The sequence below is a fragment of the Crinia signifera genome, chromosome 9, assembly GCF_055691185.1.
Source record: "Crinia signifera chromosome 9, ASM5569118v1, whole genome shotgun sequence".
Lineage (NCBI taxonomy): Eukaryota > Metazoa > Chordata > Amphibia > Anura > Myobatrachidae > Crinia > Crinia signifera.
Window position 1 is genome coordinate 163945118 of NC_139225.1, and position 23643 is coordinate 163968760.

The following is a 23643-nucleotide window of genomic DNA, read 5'->3' on the forward strand; positions in this document are numbered from 1 at the left end:
GGACCATGTTACCTGACACCAGAGTTCTACAGTCAGTATCTGGTTACTGTATCTCTAGGACCATGTTACCTGACACCAGAGTTCTATCGTCAGTATCTGGTTACTGTATCTCTAGGACCATGTTACCTGACACCAGAGTTCTATAGTCAGTATCTGGTTACTGTATCTCTAGGACCATGTTACCTGACACCAGAGTTCTATCAGCAGTATCTGGTTACTGTATCTCTCGGATCATGTTACCTGACACCAGAGTTCTAGAGTCAGTATCTGGGGACCGATGTTTGGCGTATGAGCATGTGCAGGGTAATTTCTGCGCATTTGCATACGCTGGGTCCATGCGGCCACAGCTAACAGTTTGTTTGCTGGGGGGGCGTGGCGTGGGGCAGTGGTGGACAGTCGCGGTGACCATGGGAACACCCACTATTGCATGGTAATCTGTCCGTGACATCTGCACTGGCGACGGGCAGCTGAAATCATCATATTAAACATCCATTGGCAGGCCCTGCATGCGAGCACATGCTGCGAAGACGGGGGGGGGGGGGAGTGGGGGGGGCTCTACATTCTTCGGGCAGGGTTTGGTGGACTCACAAGGCTGCAAATTCCAGAACAAACCCCAAGATACATTGCACAGGAACGCACTTCACATCGCAACTGCAGGTAAACAAGACATTCAGGGTGTCACCTTTTATTGCGAGCCGTCACGGAATCGCATAATAAGTGGACATATCGCACTAGTGTATGGGGGTCTTCAGGTTGCCAGCTAACACCGGGGAGGGAGATTTTACAGACAGGAAAGGACTGGAGCAAGCGTTCCGGGACACAGTGGGGAAATGTTTCTGTATGTGAATACAGAGCATCAGGCGGTAAGCGTCCGTCCAGCGCACGTACAGTCACAGTATTACTCCAGATTGTTTAACGCGAGTTGGGTAGTTACAAGGCCGGTATCTGCAGCCGTTATGGGATTAGAAGCCTCTTATCCCGGCCTATATCGGTCCTTTCACTGCACCTCTGAAAACTGAGCTCTCCTAATGACTCTCTGCTGTATGCGGACAAGAGTTTATGTCTGGATTCCGTTATGTGGTTTTATGACGCGACGAAGCCCAAGGCGCTAACAATCAGATTCCAGATACCGGCCCCGTCACTGTTACATTTCATAAAAAACAATACAAATATTATATCTCCGTCCCCACGGAACGGCTGGAGCCGGGCGGCTTTCACTGATACTGTCAAATAAACTAAACAAAATATTAAAAACCTACAGTAATAATGTGATAGAGAACAGAACATATTTCCTTTTATTCCTCCCCAGTGAGACATAACCTCAGACTCCATAGTTGGTTTTACAGTAGATACATTCAATGGCGTATACAGTATGTCAGTTGTGTCCTCATACATGTTCAAATTGCGGCAAATAGCCCCTGTAAGCGCACTGGGGGCCTTATTCTAGTTCACTATTTCTGACAAAATCCTTCTTAGATGGACAAAACCATGTGCACGGCAGGTGGGGCAGATGTAAAATGTGCAGAGAGAATTAGATTTGGGTGAGTTATTTTGTTTCTGTGCAGGGTAAATACTGACTGCTTTATTTTTAAACTGCAATATAGATCTCACTTTGAAGTAAAACCCCACCCAAATCTAATTCTCTCTGCACAAGTTACATCTGCCCCACCTGCAGTGCACATGGTTTTGTCCATCTAAGAAGGATTTTGTCAGAAAGAGTGAACTAGAATAAGGCCCCGGGTCCTGGGCAACTCAGACACGTTTCTCTAGCTTAGAACGCGTGCCTTATTCACATAACTGGAAGCAGCAAAACTTCTCTGTTAGATGCAGTGTACGATATAATGCGCGACTGCACCTGGAAGAAATACGATGCTGCGGGTTCTCACCACGCCGGCTGTGCGTCATCTGTGGCATTGTGCCTGTTAGTAGTTCCTGTGCGAATGAAGCCGCATCCCAGCATCTCTGCTTTCACTTCTTACATATAATTACAGTATAGAGCCCTGTACACACCGGTCACTTTCACCTGAAAGCCGCTCAGTTTAATCGTCTGAGTAGTCACCCAGTGTGTACGGGGCAGCGCTGCTGCTGTGTGCTACCACATCATTGCTGCCGGCCACCACTCATCTGAAGGTATTACACCAGCTGATGAGCACGGAGAGGAAGGTTTTCCGTAGCAGCAAAGGGAAAATCGCAGGACAGGGGGATAAACTCTCAGTGTGTATGTTCTGAGCTCAGCAGTTTTCCCCATCATCGGGCACCATACACAGTGGGCATAATCGCTGTTATAAAACTACAAGTCCCATCATGCCTTGCCACAGTTTTACTATTTGGGATTGCTAAAAGTATGGCAAGGCATGCTGGGGTGTGTAGTTTCACAATAACTGGAGGGCCACAGTTTGGACATGCCTGGTGTAGGCTGTATCAAACATTTAAATAAGATAAGCGGTCAGGAAATGGTTAAACATATAAAATACAAATACAGAAACATAATAGAACAAGCGCTGCACTTTCTAAGATCACAATCTCCCACTTCAGGGTAAGACTCCTGTCTCTTCCTCCTGGCAGCTACTCTCTAGTCCATTGTGATGTTTGAGGGCTAAGATCCACACATACAGTAATAGAACCAGTACTGCACTTTTAAAAATTACAATATCCCACTTCATGGTTAAGGCTCCTGTCTCTTCCTCCTGGCAGCTGCTCTCTGGTCCATTGTGATGTTTGAGGGCTCACATACAGTAAATGTGGTAGAAGAAGCTGGTACACTTAGCATGTGCAGCAGCTCCGCTCTGTCCCTTACACTGCATGGTGTGGTGGCAGCTCCGCTCTGTCCCTTACACTGTATGATGTGGTGGCAGCTCTGCTCTGTCCCTTACACTGCATGATGTGGTGGCAGCTCCGCTCTGTCCCTTACACTGCATGATGTGGTGGCAGCTCTGCCCCTTACACTGCATGATGTGGTGGCAGCTCTGCTCTGCCCCTTACACTGCATGATGTGGTGGCAGCTCCACTCTGTCCCTTACACTGCATGGTGTGGTGGCAGCTCTGCTCTGTCCCTTACACTGTATGATGTGGTGGCAGCTCCGCTCTGTCCCTTACACTGCATGATGTGGTGGCAGCTCTGCTCTGCCCCTTACACTGCATGATGTGGTGGCAGCTCCGCTCTGTCCCTTACACTGCATGGTGTGGTGGCAGCTCTGCTCTGTCCCTTACACTGTATGATGTGGTGGCAGCTCCGCTCTGTCCCTTACACTGCATGATGTGGTGGCAGCTCCGCTCTGTCCCTTACACTGCATGATGTGGTGGCAGCTCCGCTCTGTCCCTTACACTGCATGATGTGGTGGCAGCTCTGCTCTGTCCCTTACACTGCATGATGTGGTGGCAGCTCCGCTCTGTCCCTTACACTGCATGATGTGGTGGCAGCTCCGCTCTGTCCCTTACACTGCATGATGTGGTGGCAGCTCTGCTGATCATATTATATACCAGTGCTATTGTTGTCATAATTTAAGGCACTTGCCAAGAGGAGGGTGTTTCTGGGCAACTAGAAACTCCCCATGCGTTTGCTTATGGGGTGGTGGTGACTGACTGTTCGGTGGGGTGGGACCGCGGCTGTATGATGTTACATGCAGCCGCTGTAAATGGAGACAGGTCCTGCCCGTCCCTCACTTTAGCGTTGGGACAACAGACTTTGGCAGGCACATTGCAGGGCAGTTGTACCCTGTGCTGCGCCACCTCCCCTGCATGGTAGTGCTGGGAGGTGTAAATTAGGGAATCCTCCCGCCGTCATAGCACGCCATCCTGCCATAAAACGCTGCATCTTTATAGATTGATGGCGTTGCGCAGGGTGACTGACAGGGCGCAGGCATTTGGAGGTGATAACCGGCTGTTTCCTGGGAGTGTCAGGACAGGTGCGCCCATGTGTGAGACGTCAGCTCCAACTCCGATCGCATTGCTTCTATCGCACAGACAGAGACGGTACGGGACTACGCACAGACGCACCCCGGGAAATCATGCGATGGTCAGTAAGGTGCGAATGTATATGCAGCTAATTCCAAACCTGCAATATATTTCTGATGGCCTTTCGCAGCCTCGCACAGGGGGCGGTAACCTGATCACAGGGCCCTGCTAATTAACACAGCAGCAATCAGGTCTGAATAACCCCCTTAGTTCTGACAGACATCTGAATAACCCCCATTAGTTCTGACAGACATCTGAATAACCCCCTTAGTTCTGACAGACATCTGAATAACCCCCTTAGTTCTGACAGACATCTGCATAACTCCCTTAGTTCTGACAGACATCTGAATAACCCCCTTAGTTCTGACAGCCATCTGAATAACCCCCTTAGTTCTGACAGACATCTGAATAACCCCCTTAGTTCTGACAGACATCTGAATAACCCCCTTAGTTCTGACAGACATCTGAATAACCCCCTTAGTTCTGAAAGACATCTGAATAACCCCCTTAGTTCTGACAGCCATCTGAATAACCCCCTTAGTTCTGAAAGACATCTGAATAACCCCCTTAGTTCTGACAGACATCTGAATAACCCCCTTAGTTCTGACAGACATCTGAATAACCCCCTTAGTTCTGACAGACATTCTGAGCAGCCACAGTGTTGCTTATGGTGCATGTGTGACACCAGCATCTTCCCACATCGGCTGTGTACAAAGCAGCCGCACCAGGATTTGAGCCCCCCTCTGAATCAGGCCCAGAGAATTTAACATAAACTTTGTTCTTATTAGTGCCCATTATTCCATCTAATTATAACCCCCTTTTCCACCAAAGTCCAAGGTCTGACACTGACAATAACCCGGGTTTGGGGGTATTGTTATGTAAGGTGTTATATTAAAGAATATTCAGCATTTCAGATTCTCCTAAATGGATTTGTAACAAACATCTGAATTCACTGCTGGAAAGATGAAGCTTTTAATGTTACTGTTTTTCCCTTAGAAATGAGTAACGGTGAAATTATTGAAGAAGGCTTAAAAGCAGCTTGTGACTGACAGTCTATAAAAGTGGGGGATGATCACTACAGTCTGCTAATAGCAAACTGAGTAATACTAGATAAGTCTTCCTGAGGCTCTTGGCTGCCAGGTACCTTAATGTAGAAAAACATGTAAAACAGAAGAATAAATGATTCCAGTGAGGTGTGATGAGGTCAGTCCCACAGTAGTGAGTATACGGCAGTATAACAGGAGAGGCTCTGCCACCCAGGTGTGGTATATGGTTCCCACAGTCGGGATCCTGACTGGCCGGACTCAGACAGCATGGCGAGCGCATTCGCATTAGGGGGTACACTGTGGGGCAGCAACATCAGGGGTACACTGTGGGGCAGCAACATTATAAGGGTACACCATAGGGCATTAGCATTATTGGGTACAATAGGGCATCAGCATACTAGGGTACACTCTACCGCATTAGCATTATGGGGTACACTGTTGGGTATCAGTATTTTGGGGAACACTTACTGTAGCGCTCTTTGCTGACTACTAGAATATAGAAAACACAAGGTGCCACTCACCAGTCCTTCGCTTGGCATGATGTTGGTTAGATGGACGACTTCCAGGTGAGCAGATTGTGACACCAACGAGTCAGACGACAGAGAAATGATGTGATCACAGATTCCAGACAACGTTTTACACTAGAAAAACAAGAGAGAGAAACATTGCTAAGTAACAAGAGAAACAATGTAACATTGCAGGAAAACAAGAGAAACGATGTAACACTGCTTCAAATACAGATAAACAATGTAACAATGCAAAAAAAGAGAAACAACATAACAATGCTACAAAATAAGGTAACCAATGTAATACTTCTGAGAAACAATGTATAACTGCTGAGAAACAAGAGAACTCATGTAACAACACTTAGAGATAAGAGAAACAATGTAACACTGCTGAGAAACAATGTAACAACACTTAAAGACACAAGAAACAATGTAACACTTCTGGTAAACAAGATAAACAATGTAACACTGCTGAGAAACAATGTATAACTGCTGATAAACAAGAGAACTCATGTAACAACAATGTTACACTGCTGAGAAACAATGTAACAATGCTTAAAGACAAGAGAAACAATGTAACACTACTGAGAAACAATGTATAACTGCTGAGAAACAAGAGAACTAATGTAACAACAATGTTACACTGCTGAGAAACAATGTAACAACGCTTAAAGACAAGAGAAACAATGTAACACTACTGAGAAACAATGTATAACTGCTGAGAAACAAGAGAACTCATGTAACAACAATGTAACACTGCTGAGAAACAATGTAACAACGCTTAAAGACAAGATAAACAATGTAATACTTCTGGTAAACAAGATAAACAATGTAACACTGCTGATAAACAATGTAACAACGCTTAAAGACAAGAGAAACAATGTAACACTACTGAGAAACAATGTATAACTGCTGAGAAACAAGAGAACTCATGTAACAACAATGTAACACTGCTGAAAAACAATGTAACAACGCTTAAAGACAAGATAAACAATGTAATACTTCTGGTAAATAAGATTTACAATGTAACACTGCTGAGAAGCAAGAGAAACAAAGTAAACTGCTGATAAACAATGTAACTGCTGAGAAACAAGAGTAACAATGTAGCACCGTTTAGAAGCTGCACATAAGCGGCCGTGTGATCAGGTCTGAATCACCTTCATTGTGCAAGGTGAGAATCTTTCACATCGCATAAATAACCCGGGTCCGACCCCTCTTCTGCGATCTGAAAGGGGAATTCCATTTCCAGCATGAGATTCAGCAGCGGAGGCAAGTGCAGCACAGCGCTGATCTCCACAGCATTAATCATTCATCATATATTCAATAATTCACACAATACTGCTACAGTCTAAAAATAGATGTTTATTCTGCATCCAAAATCTCCGATTTGTGTGTTATTCAGAGCAGTTTCTTGTGTGATCTAAATAAACTAACACTGGGGCGAATGGCGAGCGAGTACTGCGCCCATTCTCTCACAGCAGCGGTCCCGGCGTACACCTGTATTACTGTATACATTTGGTCATGGAATATCAGAAGATATATATATGTGTGTGTGTATATATGTGTATATATATCTGCAGCTCTGCATTTGGGCAGAAAGAAACTTTTCTTGTAAAGGTAAATGGCACATATTTTGGGTAGTGTCCTCGTGCAGTAATTGTTTTTGCGCCATATGGTGTGAGATGCCTGCCGCGACTTTGATGTTCCACTATGATTAGGGATTCCTGTACTTTTACCATACGTTTCTACAGAAGGGCGTCATCGCTGCCAGATTTACCGAGATACTCCAGAGTTTGGCCTTGGTAGGCATACATAAGAATGTTGAGTTTTTAAAAGAAAATTGAAGTCAATGTTGATGACACACAATTATACTCTCCCTCTAAGACCACATGGATGGTGAAGAAAGAACAAGTTGTTTTTACAGTAAGTATAAAAAATCATGAACAATTCATGTCAAACTGGACACGTTTCTACTTTTTCATTTTAATACTGCTAGGCTATATACGCCAAGGGCAAGGTGCTAGGGAGAGACCAAGGGTCCAACACCTGGTGAAACCCATCACATTAATGTTCTCCATATTACCAATCAACATGACTTAGAATTTAGTAACATTTTTCAAAACTATAACCTAGCTATGGCGGTAGGATGTGGGGGGCGCCCAGTGCCGTAACTAGGCGTGGGAGGGCAGAGCGCCACACTGAGGGCAGATGCTCTTGGGGCACACCATCGCTCATCACATTGTTCATGCTTCTGGCTCACAGGGTGCATATGGTGGCATCATGCAGCAGTGCCCATACAGCAGCCCAGACTCCAGAGAGTGTTGTAGTATCCTGGTGCCGGCGCCCCCGGCTACACCTGGGAGCAATTGTTACAGCACAGCTCAAGACTGACCCTCATTCTGGATCCCGCCCTGTGCGCACATCGCTATTGTATGAGCGCTTTTCTATACAGTGAAGAGCTCACACGTTACTGACTGCCCCCTGGCTGCGCAGTATAGCTGCATGGACAGACACAGGACGGCAATGTTTGTGGTCGCAGCAGCTGTGTGTGCGATTTCATGCAGCTGCTGCAGCCTTGCCCTTAAATAGTCCGGTCACACCTGCATTATCCAGACCAATGTGTTTGAACAATATCAGACAGGAGCTGATTGGCTGGCTGTTTCTCTGGGCGGGATGTACAAAGATGAAAGTGTGGTAAAACCCCTGTTTTACCACATTTTCAAATTTACCAAAACCCGGCTGCACCGTCTTCGGCGAGCAGGGTATCGCCACCTTTGGCGATAACCTCTCCGTCCTCCATGCTGCTCCTCCTCCCCCAGCAGCATGTCACAGCCGGGGATGAGGAGACGCCGGAGACCACTGCAGAGGAGTACATGGTATTGCGGGGGGCCTCCGTCACTGCACCGCGATGCCAGCCACATATGTTAGTACATATGCGCTGGCATCGCGGCGGGGGTGTGGCAAGGGGCGGCAATGTATGTTAATACATCCCGCCCTCACTCTCCATTTTATAACTTTTGAAGCTTAGTGCATCTAGTCTAAGAAGCAGACTAGAAGGGCCAAGTTTTCAGGTATGGGTAAAACCCGGACCTAGACAATACCCTGGACCACTGGACCGGACATCAAACTCTGCATTCTGGAGCTTTTAGTGTCCGATCTTGGGGGTGTCCTTTCTGGGGGTATCCTGTCCTGGGGGGAGGGGAGAGGAGGAGGGGGAGAAAAAAGCCTCCCTGTATGGTTTGGGAATGTAGCAATAACCGGACCACACGGGGAGGCTGTAATCTCCCCTCCCCCATGTCTTTGGTGACAGCTATCACAGGCATCCCCCCGGACAAGACACCCCCGGATGGGCAGGGGCGGGCTGGGCTGGGGGGCAGGGTGCCACATGACTCCCAGGCCGGTATGACTATGTTCTGGCTGGGCCGGCTGTGTGCATCTTGCACACACTGCCGCAGCCATCACCACAGCAGGCGCCTGGCCGCACAAATGTAAGGTGACGGCCTCTCCAAATGGCCGCCGCCTTAGAGGAGACAGACACTAGAGGTACTGCCATACCTCTAGTGTCTGTCAGAAGAGAACAGCGGGGCCAGCGCTACCAGGAAGTGCAGATTCGGGTAGCGCTGGCACGCTATTTAAATGGAACCCCTTGGCGACAAGCATGTACCCTGGGTCTCCCCAGGCAAAAAATATATCATGGCAACAAGAATGAAATCCCTGGCAAGAAGCATGTAACCACTGGCAGCGAGCAATATTCCTCTGACAATGAGCATGTAGGTAAGCAGCAGTTATATGGTATAATATGTAATAGGCATTATTATGTTTAATGGGCATTACGGTGATGGCATTATGGTGTTAGCAAATGTTTAATGGGAATTACGGTGTTGGCATTATGTGTAATGGCCATTACAGTGTGGCATTATGTGTAATGGGCATTATGGTGTTGGCATTATGTGTAATGGACATTACGGTTTGTGGCATTATATTTAAATGGCATTGTGGTGTGTGGCATTATGTGTAATGGGCATTACAGTGTAAATTTTGCAACGCGCCTTCGGCGCGCACTGTCCCCATTTCTGGTGTATGTGTGTGTGTGTGTGTGTGTGTGTGTGTGTGTGTGTGTGTGTGTGTGTGGGGGGGATTAATTAATCCTTGCTGCATCCTAGAGAGGAGAGAGTAAGGTGGTGAAACAAGGACGATGATGATGGGCCACTTGCTTGTGTTGCCCCCAGGCTGAAAGTTGACAGCTAGTCCCTGCGGATGGGACACCCCCGGGGTCTGGGGTCTTGTCCGGGTCTGGTTTTTACATAGTCCCCAAGTTTTCCTTATCTGTCGTCACATTCTATGTATCTATATACATGCCCATCGGCAGTAGGAGTCTGCTGACACATAGTAGTCAGTGCACAGGCAGGTTATTGCAGAAAGCATTGCTGGGGGTCACAGGCGATTGTCCCTGCTGTCACAGGTACAGCCCATGAACAGCCCATGAACAGCTCTCCCCCCCCCCCCCCCCTCCCATGCTCGGCACCTTGTGCGATGACGCTGCTATGTTCGGCTGATATATGCTGATATGTTTTCCTGTAACGTTCCTGCACATCAGCAGCGAGGCTGCAATTTACTTTGAAATTACTGCACTCAATAATTAGTTTCCACAATGTGTAAGTGAAGCAAAACTAATCAGTTTATAATGAAGCCCTACTGAACGGTGACACTGGGAGCGGCACAGACAACCAAGGGACTTATGTACAAACTGCAACATACTGTAGTAACAGCATCAACTCGCCAGCGTAGGGGGCGGGGGGGGGAGTATCCCAATGGGAGGGAGTAACGACATACAGGGAGTTATCAGGCATAGAGAGGACAAAAGGAGGAGTGGCCCATACCAACCAATCAGCTTTAGCTATCAATAATCCAGCACATTATTCTATGATAGATAGCGGTATATTTACTCAAGTGCAAGGTTTTCAAAAGAGTTGGAGTTGGGTATTTGTGTATTGTCACGGCGTCAGGCAAAGCTATGTTGTCAGCATAGTGACTCCGCGGCAGCCCTGTGTAGTCAGCGTAGTGTCCCCGTCAGGCAGCGTAGCTGCTGCTCTGTCCCCGGCATCCATGCCAAGCCTAGTGAGCGCCTCTCACACAGTGCCGGTAACCGCCAGATCCCCCGCGCTGGCGGACGCTAGCGGAGAGGGGATCATGTGGACGCCGGCGGAGAGGAGACCATGTGGGTGCCGGCGGGGAGGTGCTCCATCTGTCAGATACGCATGAGCATCTCAGACGCGCCTGCGCCCCAGTAATTATTGCGGCAGGGTACGACTGTGTCTGCTCCAGGGAGATGGACAGGGTTAGGGGTTCGGTAGCGCATGCGTCTTCTGCACAATAAAGGAGGCATTTGCCAGTGTTCCCTGTTACATACTGGAAAATTCCTCCATTTCAAACCCCCACTATCCACGCCAGCCCGAAGCGTGGTGAGAGTAGCTAGCCCCGCAAGGGGACACGGTACATGTCCCCCCAACCTTTTCATACCCCCACTATCCACATCGGCGTGGAGTTGACTTTACAAAGTGTGGCAAGCACAGCGAGCCACCGAGCACGAAGCGTGGTGAGTGCCCGCGGATTACCTGACGTGTATTCCGCGTCTCCTCGCCACACTTTATAATATCAATTCCACGCCGACGTGGATAGTGGGAGCATGAAAAAGTTGGGAGGATGCGCACCGCGTCCACTAGCAAGGCTCACTACGCTCGCAACACTTCGGGGTGAGGTGGAGAGTGGGGGTGTTTCAGGAACACATTCACTCCTGTCATGTCAAGCTGGCCGCGAACGGGCGGGAACACGACGCTGATACTGACAGGGACGCCTGACTGACCTCGCTATCTACGTAAGCTCCGGCTAGTCGCGAACGGGCAGGAACATGACGCTGATAATGACAGGGACGCTGACTGACCTCGCTATCTACGTAAGCTCCGGCTAGCCGAGAACGGGTGGGAACACGACGCTGATACTGACAGGGACGCCTGACTGACCTCGCTATCTACGTAAGCTCCGGCTAGTCGCGAACGGGTGGGAACATGACGCTGATACTGACAGGGACGCTGACTGACCTCGCTATCTACGTAAGCTCCGGCTAGCCGAGAACGGGTGGGAACACGACGCTGATACTGACAGGGATGCCTGACTGACCTCGCTAGCTACGTAAGCTCCGGCTAGCCGAGAACGGGTGGGAACACGACGCTTATACTGACAGGGACGCTGACTGACCTCGCTAGCTACGTAAGCTCCGGCTAGTCGCGAACGGGTGGGAACACGACGCTGATACTGACAGGGACGCTGACTGACCTCGCTATCTACGTAAGCTCCGGCTAGCCGAGAACGGGTGGGAACACGACGCTGATACTGACAGGGACGCTGACTGACCTCGCTAGCTACGTAAGCTCCGGCTAGTCGCGAACGGGTGGGAACACGACGCTGATACTGACAGGGACGCTGACTGACCTCGCTAGCTACGTAAGCTCCGGCTAGTCGCGAACGGGCGGGAACACGACGCTGATACTGACAGGGACGCCTGACTGACCTCGCTATCTACGTAAGCTCCGGCTAGCCGAGAACGGGTGGGAACACGACGCTGATACTGACAGGGATGCCTGACTGACCTCGCTAGCTACGTAAGCTCCGGCTAGCCGAGAACGGGTGGGAACACGACGCTGATACTGACAGGGATGCCTGACTGACCTCGCTAGCTACGTAAGCTCCGGCTAGTCGCGAACGGGTGGGAACACGACGCTGATACTGACAGGGACGCTGACTGACCTCGCTAGCTACGTAAGCTCCGGCTAGTCGCGAACGGGCGGGAACACGACGCTGATACTGACAGGGACGCCTGACTGACCTCGCTATCTACGTAAGCTCCGGCTAGACGCGAACGGGTGGGAACACGACGCTGATACTGACAGGGATGCTGACTGACCTAGCTATCTACGTAAGCTCCTGCTAGTCGCGAACGGGTGGGAACACGACGCTGATACTGACAGGGACGCTGACTGACCTCGCTATCTACGTAAGCTCTGGCTAGCCGAGAACGGGTGGGAACACGACGCTGATACTGACAGGGACGCTGACTGACCTCGCTATCTACGTAAGCTCCGGCTAGCCGAGAACGGGTGGGAACACGACGCTGATACTGACAGGGATGCCTGACTGACCTCGCTAGCTACGTAAGCTCCGGCTAGTCGCGAACGGGTGGGAACACGACGCTGATACTGACAGGGATGCCTGACTGACCTCGCTAGCTACGTAAGCTCCGGCTAGTCGCGAACGGGTGGGAACACGACGCTGATACTGACAGGGACGCTGACTGACCTCGCTAGCTACGTAAGCTCCGGCTAGTCGCGAACGGGCGGGAACACGACGCTGATACTGACAGGGACGCCTGACTGACCTCGCTATCTACGTAAGCTCCGGCTAGTCGCGAACGGGTGGGAACACGACGCTGATACTGACAGGGATGCTGACTGACCTAGCTATCTACGTAAGCTCCTGCTAGTCGCGAACGGGTGGGAACACGACGCTGATACTGACAGGGACGCTGACTGACCTCGCTATCTACGTAAGCTCCGGCTAGTCGCGAACGGGTGGGAACACAACGCTGATACTGACAGGGACGCTGACTGACCTCGCTAGCTACGTAAGCTCTGGCTAGTCGCGAACGGGTGGGAACACGACGCTGATACTGACAGGGACGCTGACTGACCTCGCTATCTACGTAAGCTCCGGCTAGTCGCGAACGGGTGGGAACACGACGCTGATACTGACAGGGATGCCTGACTGACCTCGCTAGCTACGTAAGCTCTGGCTAGTCGCGAACGGGCAGGAACACGACGCTGATACTGACAGGGACGCTGACTGACCTCGCTAGCTACGTAAGCTCCGGCTAGTCGCAAACAGGCAGGAACACGACGCTGATACTGACAGGGACGCTGACTGACCTCGCTAGCTACGTAAGCTCCGGCTAGTCGCGAACGGGTGGGAACACGACGCTGATACTGACAGGGACGCTGACTGACCTCGCTAGCTACGTAAGCTCCGGCTAGTCGCGAACGGGCGGGAACATGACGCTGATACTGACAGGGACGCTGACTGACCTCGCTATCTACGTAAGCTCCGGCTAGTCGCGAACGGGTGGGAACACGACGCTGATACTGACAGGGACGCTGACTGACCTCGCTATCTACGTAAGCTCCGGCTAGTCGCGAACGGGTGGGAATACGATGCTAATACTGACAGGGACGCCTGACTGCCCTCGCTATCTACGTAAGCTTCGGCTAGTCGCGAACGGGCGGGAACACGACGCTGATACTGACAGGGACGCTGACTGACCTCGCTATCTACGTAAGCTCCGGCTAGTCGCGAACGGGTGGGAACACGACGCTGATTCTGACAGGGACGCTACGCTAACTATGTAACAAGCGCCGTGATAATAGATAATACAGAAGTACCGGAGTTGTTGTCCACGGCAACCAGTTACATTGTACTTAGCATTTATCTAGCACAGTGGTTCTAAACCTCGGTGCTCAGGATCCCCAAACAGTTCATGTTTTCCAGGTCACCTGTGACAGTGGGTGATACAGAGGGCATCTGCTGGTGACCTGGAAAACGTGCACTGTGTGGGGGTCCTGAGGGAGGGGACAGGTATACACATATACAGGTGCACAGGAAAGGGGACAGATAGACACATATACAGGTGTACAGGAAAGGGGAGGGGACAGATATACACATATACAGGTGCACAGGAAAGGGGACAGATAGACACATATACAGGTGTACAGGAAAGGGGAGGGGACAGATATACACATATACAGGTGTACAGAAAATGGGAGGGGACAGGTATACACATATACAGGTGCACAGGAAAGGGGACAGATAGACACATATACAGGTGTACAGGAAAGGGGAGGGGACAGATATACACATATACAGGTGTACAGAAAATGGGAGGGGACAGGTATACACATATACAGGTGTACAGGAAAGGGGAGGGGACAGGTATACACATATACAGGTGTACAGGAAAGGGGAGGGGACAGATATACACATATACAGGTGTACAGAAAATGGGAGGGGACAGGTATACACATATACAGGTGCACAGGAAAGGGGACAGATAGACACATATATAGATGTACAGGAAAGGGGAGGGGACAGGTATACACATATACAGGTGTACAGGAAAGGGGAGGGGACAGATATACACATATACAGGTGTACAGAAAATGGGAGGGGACAGGTATACACATATACAGGTGTACAGGAAAGGGGAGGGGACAGGTATACACATATACAGGTGTACAGGAAAGGGGAGGGGACAGATATACACATATACAGGTGTACAGAAAATGGGAGGGGACAGGTATACACATATAAAGGTGTACAGGAAAGGGGAGGGGACAGGTATACACATATACAGGTGTACAGGAAAGGGGAGGGGACAGATATACACATATACAGGTGTACAGAAAATGGGAGGGGACAGGTATACACATATACAGGTGCACAGGAAAGGGGACAGATATACACATATATAGATGTACAGGAAAGGGGAGGGGACAGATATATAGACATATACAGGTGTACAGAAAATGGGAGGGGACAGGTATACACATATACAGGTGTACAGGAAAGGGGAGGGGACAGATATACACATATACAGCTGTACAGGAAAGGGGAGGGGACAGATATACACATATACAGGTGTACAGGAAATGGGAGGGGACAGGTATACACATATACAGGTGCACAGGAAAGGGGTGGAGACCGGTATACACATATACAGGTGTACAGGAAAAGGGTGGGGACAGATATACACATATACAGGTGTACAGGAAATGGGAGGGGACAGGAATACACATATATAGGTGTACAGGAAAGGGGGAGGGGACAGGTATACACATATATAGATGTACAGCAAAAGGGAGGGGACAGGAAAACACATATACAGGTGCACAGGAAATGGGTGGGGACATATATCCACATATATATAGTAGGAGTACAGGAAAGGGGAGGGGACAGGAATACACATATATAGGTGTACAGGAAAGGGGGAGGGGACAGGTATAAACATATATAGATGTACAGGAATGGGGTGGGGACAGGAAAACACATATACAGGTGCACAGGAAATGGGTGGGGACATATATCCACATATATATAGTAGGAGTACAGGAAAGGGGAGGGGACAGGAATACACATATATAGGTGTACAGGAAAGGGGGAGGGGACAGGTATAAACATATATAGATGTACAGGAATGGGGTGGGGACAGGAAAACACATATACAGGTGCACAGGAAATGGGTGGGGACATATATCCACATATATATAGTAGGTGTACAGGAAAGGGGAGGGGACAGATATACACATATACAGGTGTACAGAAAATGGGAGGGGACAGGTATACACATATACAGGTGCACAGGAAAGGGGACAGATATACACATTTATAGATGTACAGGAAAGGGGAGGGGACAGATATACACATATACAGGTGTACAGAAAATGGGAGGGGACAGGTATACACATATACAGGTGTAAAGGAAAGGGGAGGGGACAGGTATACACATATACAGGTGTACAGGAAAGGGGAGGGGACAGATATACACATATACAGGTGTACAGAAAATGGGAGGGGACAGGTATACACATATAAAGGTGTACAGGAAAGGGGAGGGGACAGATATACACATATACAGGTGTACAGGAAAGGGGAGGGGACAGATATACACATATACAGGTGTACAGAAAATGGGAGGGGACAGGTATACACATATACAGGTGTACAGGAAAGGGGAGGGGACAGATATACACATATACAGGTGTACAGAAAATGGGAGGGGACAGGTATACACATATACAGGTGCACAGGAAAGGGGACAGATATACACATATATAGATGTACAGGAAAGGGGAGGGGACAGATATACACATATACAGGTGTACAGAAAATGGGAGGGGACAGGTATACACATATACAGGTGTACAGGAAAGGGTAAGGGGACAGGTATACACATATACAGGTGTACAGGAAAGGGGGAGGGGACAGGTATACACATATATAGATGTACAGGAAAAGGGAGGGGACAGGAAAACACATATACAGGTGCACAGGAAATGGGTGGGGACATATATCCACATATATATAGTAGGAGTACAGGAAAGGGGAGGGGACAGGAATACACATATATAGGTGTACAGGAAAGGGGGAGGGGACAGGAAAACACATATACAGGTGCACAGGAAATGGGTGGGGACATATAGCCACATATATATAGTAGGAGTACAGGAAAGGGGAGGGGACAGGTATACACATATATAGGTGTACAGGAAAGGGGGAGGGGACAGGTATACACATATATAGATGTACAGGAAAAGGGAGGGGACAGGAAAACACATATACAGGTGCACAGGAAATGGGTGGGGACATATATCCACATATATATAGTAGGAGTACAGGAAAGGGGAGGGGACAGGAATACACATATATAGGTGTACAGGAAAGGGGGAGGGGACAGGTATAAACATATATAGATGTACAGGAATGGGGTGGGGACAGGTATACACATATATATATATAGTAGGTGTAAAGCAGGGGTGTCAAACTCAAATTCAACGGGGGCCGCATCAGCAGTTTGGTCACCCTCAAAGGGCCGGTTGTATCTGTAGGTCCCCCTGTATAATTATAATGCCATGACACCACAGGCTGCTCCCCCTGTATAATATAAAATGAATGCCATGACACCACAGGCTGCTCCCCCTGTATAATAATAATGCCATGACACCACAGACTGCTCCCCCTGTATAATATAATAAAAGTAATGCCATGACACATAAATGATTATACAGGAGGAGCAGCCTGTGGTGTCATGGCATTATTATTATTATACACGGGGACACCTCAGGAAACAGCAGATATATATCTTTTTTATTGTGAGTGTGATCCTCATCCTCACTTACTGTTTGTCCGTCTGTCCTGCAGCTGCTGCGGCTTCCAGCTTTTCTTCACTGCTTGCTGCGACCACATTGTCCCTGACTCCCGATCCAGCTTCCCTGCCTGCTCCTACTTCTCTACAGACGCATGGGCGGGCGGCGTCATCGTCATGACGTCCCCACCCAGTGTCTGTCACTGCCGGGCATCAGAGGGAACAGGCGGCCGGGCCCTCCTCCACGTAGCCGTGGAGGCCGGCGGCCATGTTTCTGTAGCCGCATACATATGTGCCTACAGGAACATGGCCGCCGACAGTGGAGGAACAGGTAAGGCGGCCGCGATGGGGTGGGTGAGAGGAGGTGGCCTAGGCAGGAGCTGGGACACACTGCCCTTCGTGCTATCTCCTCGCGCGGGCCACATGACGAGGTATGGCAGGCCGGATCTGGCCCGCGGGCCTTGTGTTTGACACCCGTGGTGTACAGGAAAGGGGAGGGGACAGGAATAAACATATACAGGTGTACAGGAAAGGGGGAGGGGACATGTATACACATATATAGATGTACAGGAAAGGGGAGGGGCAGGTAAACACATATGCAGGTGCACAGGAAAGGTGTGAGGACATGAATAGAATAGATAGATGTAAATAAAAGGGGTGGAACAGGAATACACATATACAGGTGCACAGGAAATGGGTGGGGACAGATATACACATATATAGGTACACAGGAAAGGGGTGGGAACAGGAATACACATATACAGGTGCACAGGAAAGGGGTGGGGACAGGTATACATATATACAGGCGTACAGGAAATGGGTGGGGACAGATATACACATATACAGGTGCACAGGAAATGGGTGGGGTCAGGTATACATATGTACAGGTGCACAGGAAAGGGTGGGGACATAGATATGTGTTTGTTTGTTAGATTGTGTCTGTCACATATAATAGTGTAACACTGATATGATAAAGCGTCCCCATTCATAACGATAGCTAATGGAGTAAATGTGCGGCATACAGTATAATGTCTACAGACGATTATTACAGATCTATTTAATGAGCAGAAATGTAATTACACATATTCTGTATTTCATCACAGATTCCACCAACGGAGAAGGAAATACATTTTATTAACCATATAAATAAACACTCTGTGATTGGAACCAAGAGGCGCTCGGCTCTCCTGTGGTTTTATGGCTGCGGATTATCAGTGGGGCGATAATGCCGGATATTAGGGGTGTTACACAATGTAAAAGCTTGTGGAAATGATCTGGGTGACCTTAACAATGGGGTGGCTGGAGAAATGGTGGCCAGGGGGGGGGGGGGGGGGGGGGGGGGGTGCTGTGCCTCCGAGAAAATAATGGTGCCATTAGTAAGTACTTTTATACTAGGCGCAGTGGTTGTGATAGGGACTTACAAAATATTCAGATGAACAAAAAAAAAACCACTGAAAAATGTAAATCCTTTATGCCCTTCGTCATCAATATTGCCTCTAAAAAGTAAAAAGCAACAAAAATAATAATAAAATAATTCTGTCACCAAACCTGAGTTTCCATAACGGATGGCCAATAATGTGATCACCATCGATGCTGATATACTGTAGCAAGTTGCCATCCATGGTTGCCAACTATGCAATCGGTGACAAGTGATGGTTTCAAAAGAACTGGAAAGCTGCACAGCGGTGACCATCACGGATCTCTGTGCGGCGGGACCAGCTCTCAGTGCAGAACGGGCATCAGGAGAACATCCAAAGCAAAAACAAATAGTGGTGTATCACTGGTACTCTACACCTCTATAAATGACTGTGGGCGGATGTACTGAGCCTTGGAAAGAGGGGACGCATATTACTTCACATGTAACGCCACGCTTCGGGCTCGGTGGCTCGCTGCACTCGCCACACTATATAAAATCAACTCCACGCCGACGTGGATAGTGGGGGTATGAAAAGGTCGGAGGACGCGTACCGCCACCGCCAGAAAGCGAAATGACCCCTTTCGAACTTGCTGGATATGGATTAGGAATGGCTATCGGTGCAGTCGCCATCGATGGTTGCCATCTATGGTGATACTTCAACCGGTCATCGATATTAATAAACTATGTGATGAATGACCATCCATAGATTTACCTATCGATGGTCATCCCTTTTCTTTTACTGACTGTCCTGCGGGCCAATTAGAATGTGGGGGGCGTTCTGATTGGCGGTTTGAAAAAAAACAAAAAACAAAAGCTGTGCATCAATGGATGGAAACCATGTGGTTCTCCCCCATCGATGGCAAAAGTATTCATCATTGCTATCCCTATTATGGACAGAGGAACTGTGAAGACACAAATCGGTTGTAGGAGCAGATAGGGACTAAGCCGTCATTCAGACAGGCCTTAGCTGGCACACTGATCACTTTGCTGTATTATACAGTATCATTATCATTTATAGGTTAGGTAAAGGTCACTGTACAGCAATTAGTGGTTCGGGAGCTGGTGACGAGGGGTGACGTTGTGGCATTGGCGTGAGCGGGCGACATGCTTACAGGAGGATGAGAAATGTCCAATAGCACGGGGCCTGCTGTTACACGAGTAGTACAGTATTGACCTTCTGTCTGTGACAACAAAATCTATAGAGTGACAGAAAGTAGATACAGTAACGCAAAAGGCTGTGGCCTAGTAAAGGAGACACATCCTCTAGTACACACAGCGAGATGACGGGAATTAGGGCCTAGCTGGCAGCACGTCCCCCCTACAGCGAGGGGGGGGGGATGTCAGGCATTTCTCTGTACAAGGTATTGATGACATTGTCAGTGGAGAGTGTAAGGGGAGTAACGCACTAGGCTGGTGTAAGAGGTAGCATTGCACACGCGCCCAGTAATATATATGCAGGCGCTGAAGTACTTTCCCAGCAGAGATGAAGTGGCGACTGTAATAGAGGACGAGAAGAAAAGCACAGCTTGAAAGTAGAATTTCCCTTCCGACAAGTAATGTTTGTTTATATGCACAATGAGCGCGCTGGGTGTGTTTATGGAAATACGCCGCACGACAAATGACAGGGGAAAAATACCTATTCAGGAAACTATTTCTCATTAACTGTTGTGTCGCAAGACAGATCCACGAGTGTAATGTGGTTGTGAGCGGGATTCTTGGCGTAGCTGGGAGAAGTAAGAATGCTGATAGTTCATTTGTTATCAATTAACAAAATGAAATGTAAACCCCTCAGTATTTGGTGTGACCACCCTCTGCCTTTACACCAGCATCAGTTCCTCCAGGGACTTGCACACAGTTTGTGAAGGAACACAGCAGGAGAATGTTCTAAACATCTCATAGAACTGTTCACAGGTCTTCTGTGGATGTACAGATGGCGTCGCACTTATGCAGCCCGCCTGCATCCTGTCTCAGCCCATTTGCCAAGAATGGGGAACACGCGCATCCCCATCACGGAAAACGGCACGCCGAGACGTATCGGCCTGATGAGCCGGCGGGCTGGATAAGAACGGCTGCATCTGTAGCCTGCCTACATCCTTCTGTCTCTTCATGGAATCCTTGGTAGAATCGATGATGTTGAAATCATGGCTCTGTGTGGCCATATCATCAGGACTCCTTGTTCTTCTTTACATTACAGGTAGTTCTTGGCTGTATGTTTTGTGGTTGTCCTTCTGCAGAATAAATTTGTTGGTATTACATGATGGTGAAGTACCTGTCTGAATTTATGAGTTTTGAGGACATCGATAATCCTGACCAAATCCCAAACTCCATTTTCTGAAATACAGCCCGAAACTGCCTGCAGACCCTCATTATTGTGCCGCTCTCCAGCCCTTCTATTACAGCCATATATCTCACATTGTGACCCCTCAGTCCAGAGCACCTGACACCCAGTTTCTATGTTCTTGTGCATAGTTGAATTGCTTGGCCTTGTTGCCATGTGGAAGGTATGGCTTTTTGGCCAAAATTCTTCCATGAAGACCACTTCTGGCCAGACTTCTCCAATAGTAGATGGGTGTAAACCTGGTTATCTCTGGATTCTGACAGTTATGAGCTGATGGCACTGCTGGACATCTTCCAATTTTGTAGTGAAGTAAATGTAAAGTGTTTTCAAGTTTCCTTGGCCAACCACTGTGTCTACAGCCTTCAACGTTGCTCATTTCTTCGTGTTTTTTCAAAAGATCTTGAAACCCCAGTATGGTTTGAGAGGGAGAGACCTTGCTGATGCAGTATAAATACCTTGTATCTTGTTGCTGTGTTCAGTCTTGCCATGGTGTATGCCCTGTTATATTAAACAGTCTTCCACAACCTCACCATTGTAGTTTAGCTGTTTCTCACTTAGTTTAAGCCCCCTACACAGCTGTTTCTGTTTCAGATCATGACTGTGTTTCAACCTACATATGAAAATGATGATCATTATCACCTGTTTGGTAGGATAGGTTAATCGTACACCTGACTATAATCCTGCAAACTCCATAACCGTGTCATATTGTACCTAGAAGAAATGATGCTGTTTTGAAGACAAAGGCCGTTCACCAAAACTATTGATGAGATTTATATCTCTCTTCTGTTCATTCACTTTGCATTTTGTTCATTGATATAAACAAACTATTCCGCACCTATTTTTGCAAATTTTGTTACTTTGAAGCATTTTTCCCACACTTGAACCTTTGTGCAGTATTGTACATTATGTGGTAATAAGCCCCATGCTGGCTTATGGGTACTTGTGTAGTTTCACGGCGCCGCCGCGCGTACAGTCTGTCTCTGAAACTTGGCAGCCTGCCAGAGGCTCGCATGCCGCTCTAGCTATAATGTAATGTATTGTAACGTAGCGCTGCGCGTGCCACTCTAGCTGTAATGTAATGAAATGTACCGTGTCAACAGGACACAAACGGGGCTTCTAAACCGCACACCCCGGCACACCGCTACCAAAGGGGGTGTCCCCAATGTAGACGCTAACATTTTAGGCGCTTTTAGACGCTTTTAGCGTCTAAATTCACACTCCCAGCACTTCGCGTGCACAGTCTGTGCTTAGTACCACGCGGACAGCGTTACGTAGTCAGTCAGAGCGCTACGCAGTTAGCGTAGTCAGTCAGTCAGTCAGTAGTAGCCCTGTGTGAGAGACGGAGGTGCATGATGGCAGTGGCGAACCTGACTATGGCGATGGAGCATCTGACGCTGTTCAGTCGGAGGCGGTGGCTTTCCTGCAGGCCCGCCAGTTCCTGCCGCAGACCCAGACCTGCCCCAATGGCCACCCCATGAGGCTCAGTGTGAAAGAGCGCATGTGGCGCTGCCACATTCGCAGCTGCCGCAAGAAGGTGAGCGTGAGGTCCGCGCAGTGGTTTCGGGGGTCTCACCTCAGCTTTGTGACCCTGATCCGCTTCCTGTATTGCTGGGCAGAAGAGCTGACCAGCATTAAGTTCTGTGATCGGCAGCTGAACATCTCACAGAAAACAGCCGTGCAGTATAATAATCTGATGAAGGAGGCCTGCACGGTGGACCTGCTGGCGCACCCTCAGTGGCGAATCGGAGGCCCGGGTCATATCGTCGAGGTCGACGAGAGCCTCTATGTAAAGAGGAAGAGCAACGTGGGACGGCTCCTGCCCCAGCAGTGGGTGTTTGGGGGCATATCCAGGGAGACTGGGCAGTGCTTCGTGGAGCGGCGGGATGCAGCCACCCTGATGGCTGCCATTGAGGCCCATGTTGAGCCCGGCACCACCGTCTACACGGACTGTTGGAGGGCCTACAACACCCAGCAGCTCGAGCAGGCCGGTTACCTGCATGGCAAGGTCAATCATAAGTACAATTTCGTTGACCCGGACACTGGGGTGCACAACCAGACCATAGAGCGCCTGTGGGGCAGCTGCAAGTGGCGCAATAAGCGCCAAAGGGGGACCGCGCGCCATCACCTGGACTCCTACCTCCAGGAGTTTATGTGGAGGCAGAGTTTAGGCGCCCAGGACCCCTTCCTACGCATCCTGCATGCTCTGACCCTGCTCCCACTGGTCGAGAAGGATGATGAGAGCGCCAAGCCGGCCGACTCCTCTGCAAGTGCTGGCGGTGACGATGACGCACAAGCTCCTTCCTGTTCTACCGACCAATCATGACTTTTTAATTAATATTGGACTGTTCTTTATGCTGATTACCTACATGTTCTTTGAATCATTTATATCCTCAAGTTCTCTTCAAGTTAAATTTCAA

General features: G+C 48.9%; 1 protein-coding gene across 2 annotated transcripts in view; it reads right to left on the reverse strand.

The window, feature by feature from the left end:
• The window catches only part of LOC146036386 (connector enhancer of kinase suppressor of ras 2-like), a 410449-nt gene that overhangs the window by 148681 nt on the left and 238125 nt on the right, over positions 1-23643 (reverse strand). For both annotated transcript variants that reach the window (XM_083160369.1, XM_083160368.1), the window contains exon 6: positions 5522-5641. In XM_083160369.1, coding sequence (XP_083016495.1) covers positions 5522-5641 — 120 coding nt within the window. The remainder of the gene's footprint in view (positions 1-5521; positions 5642-23643) is intronic.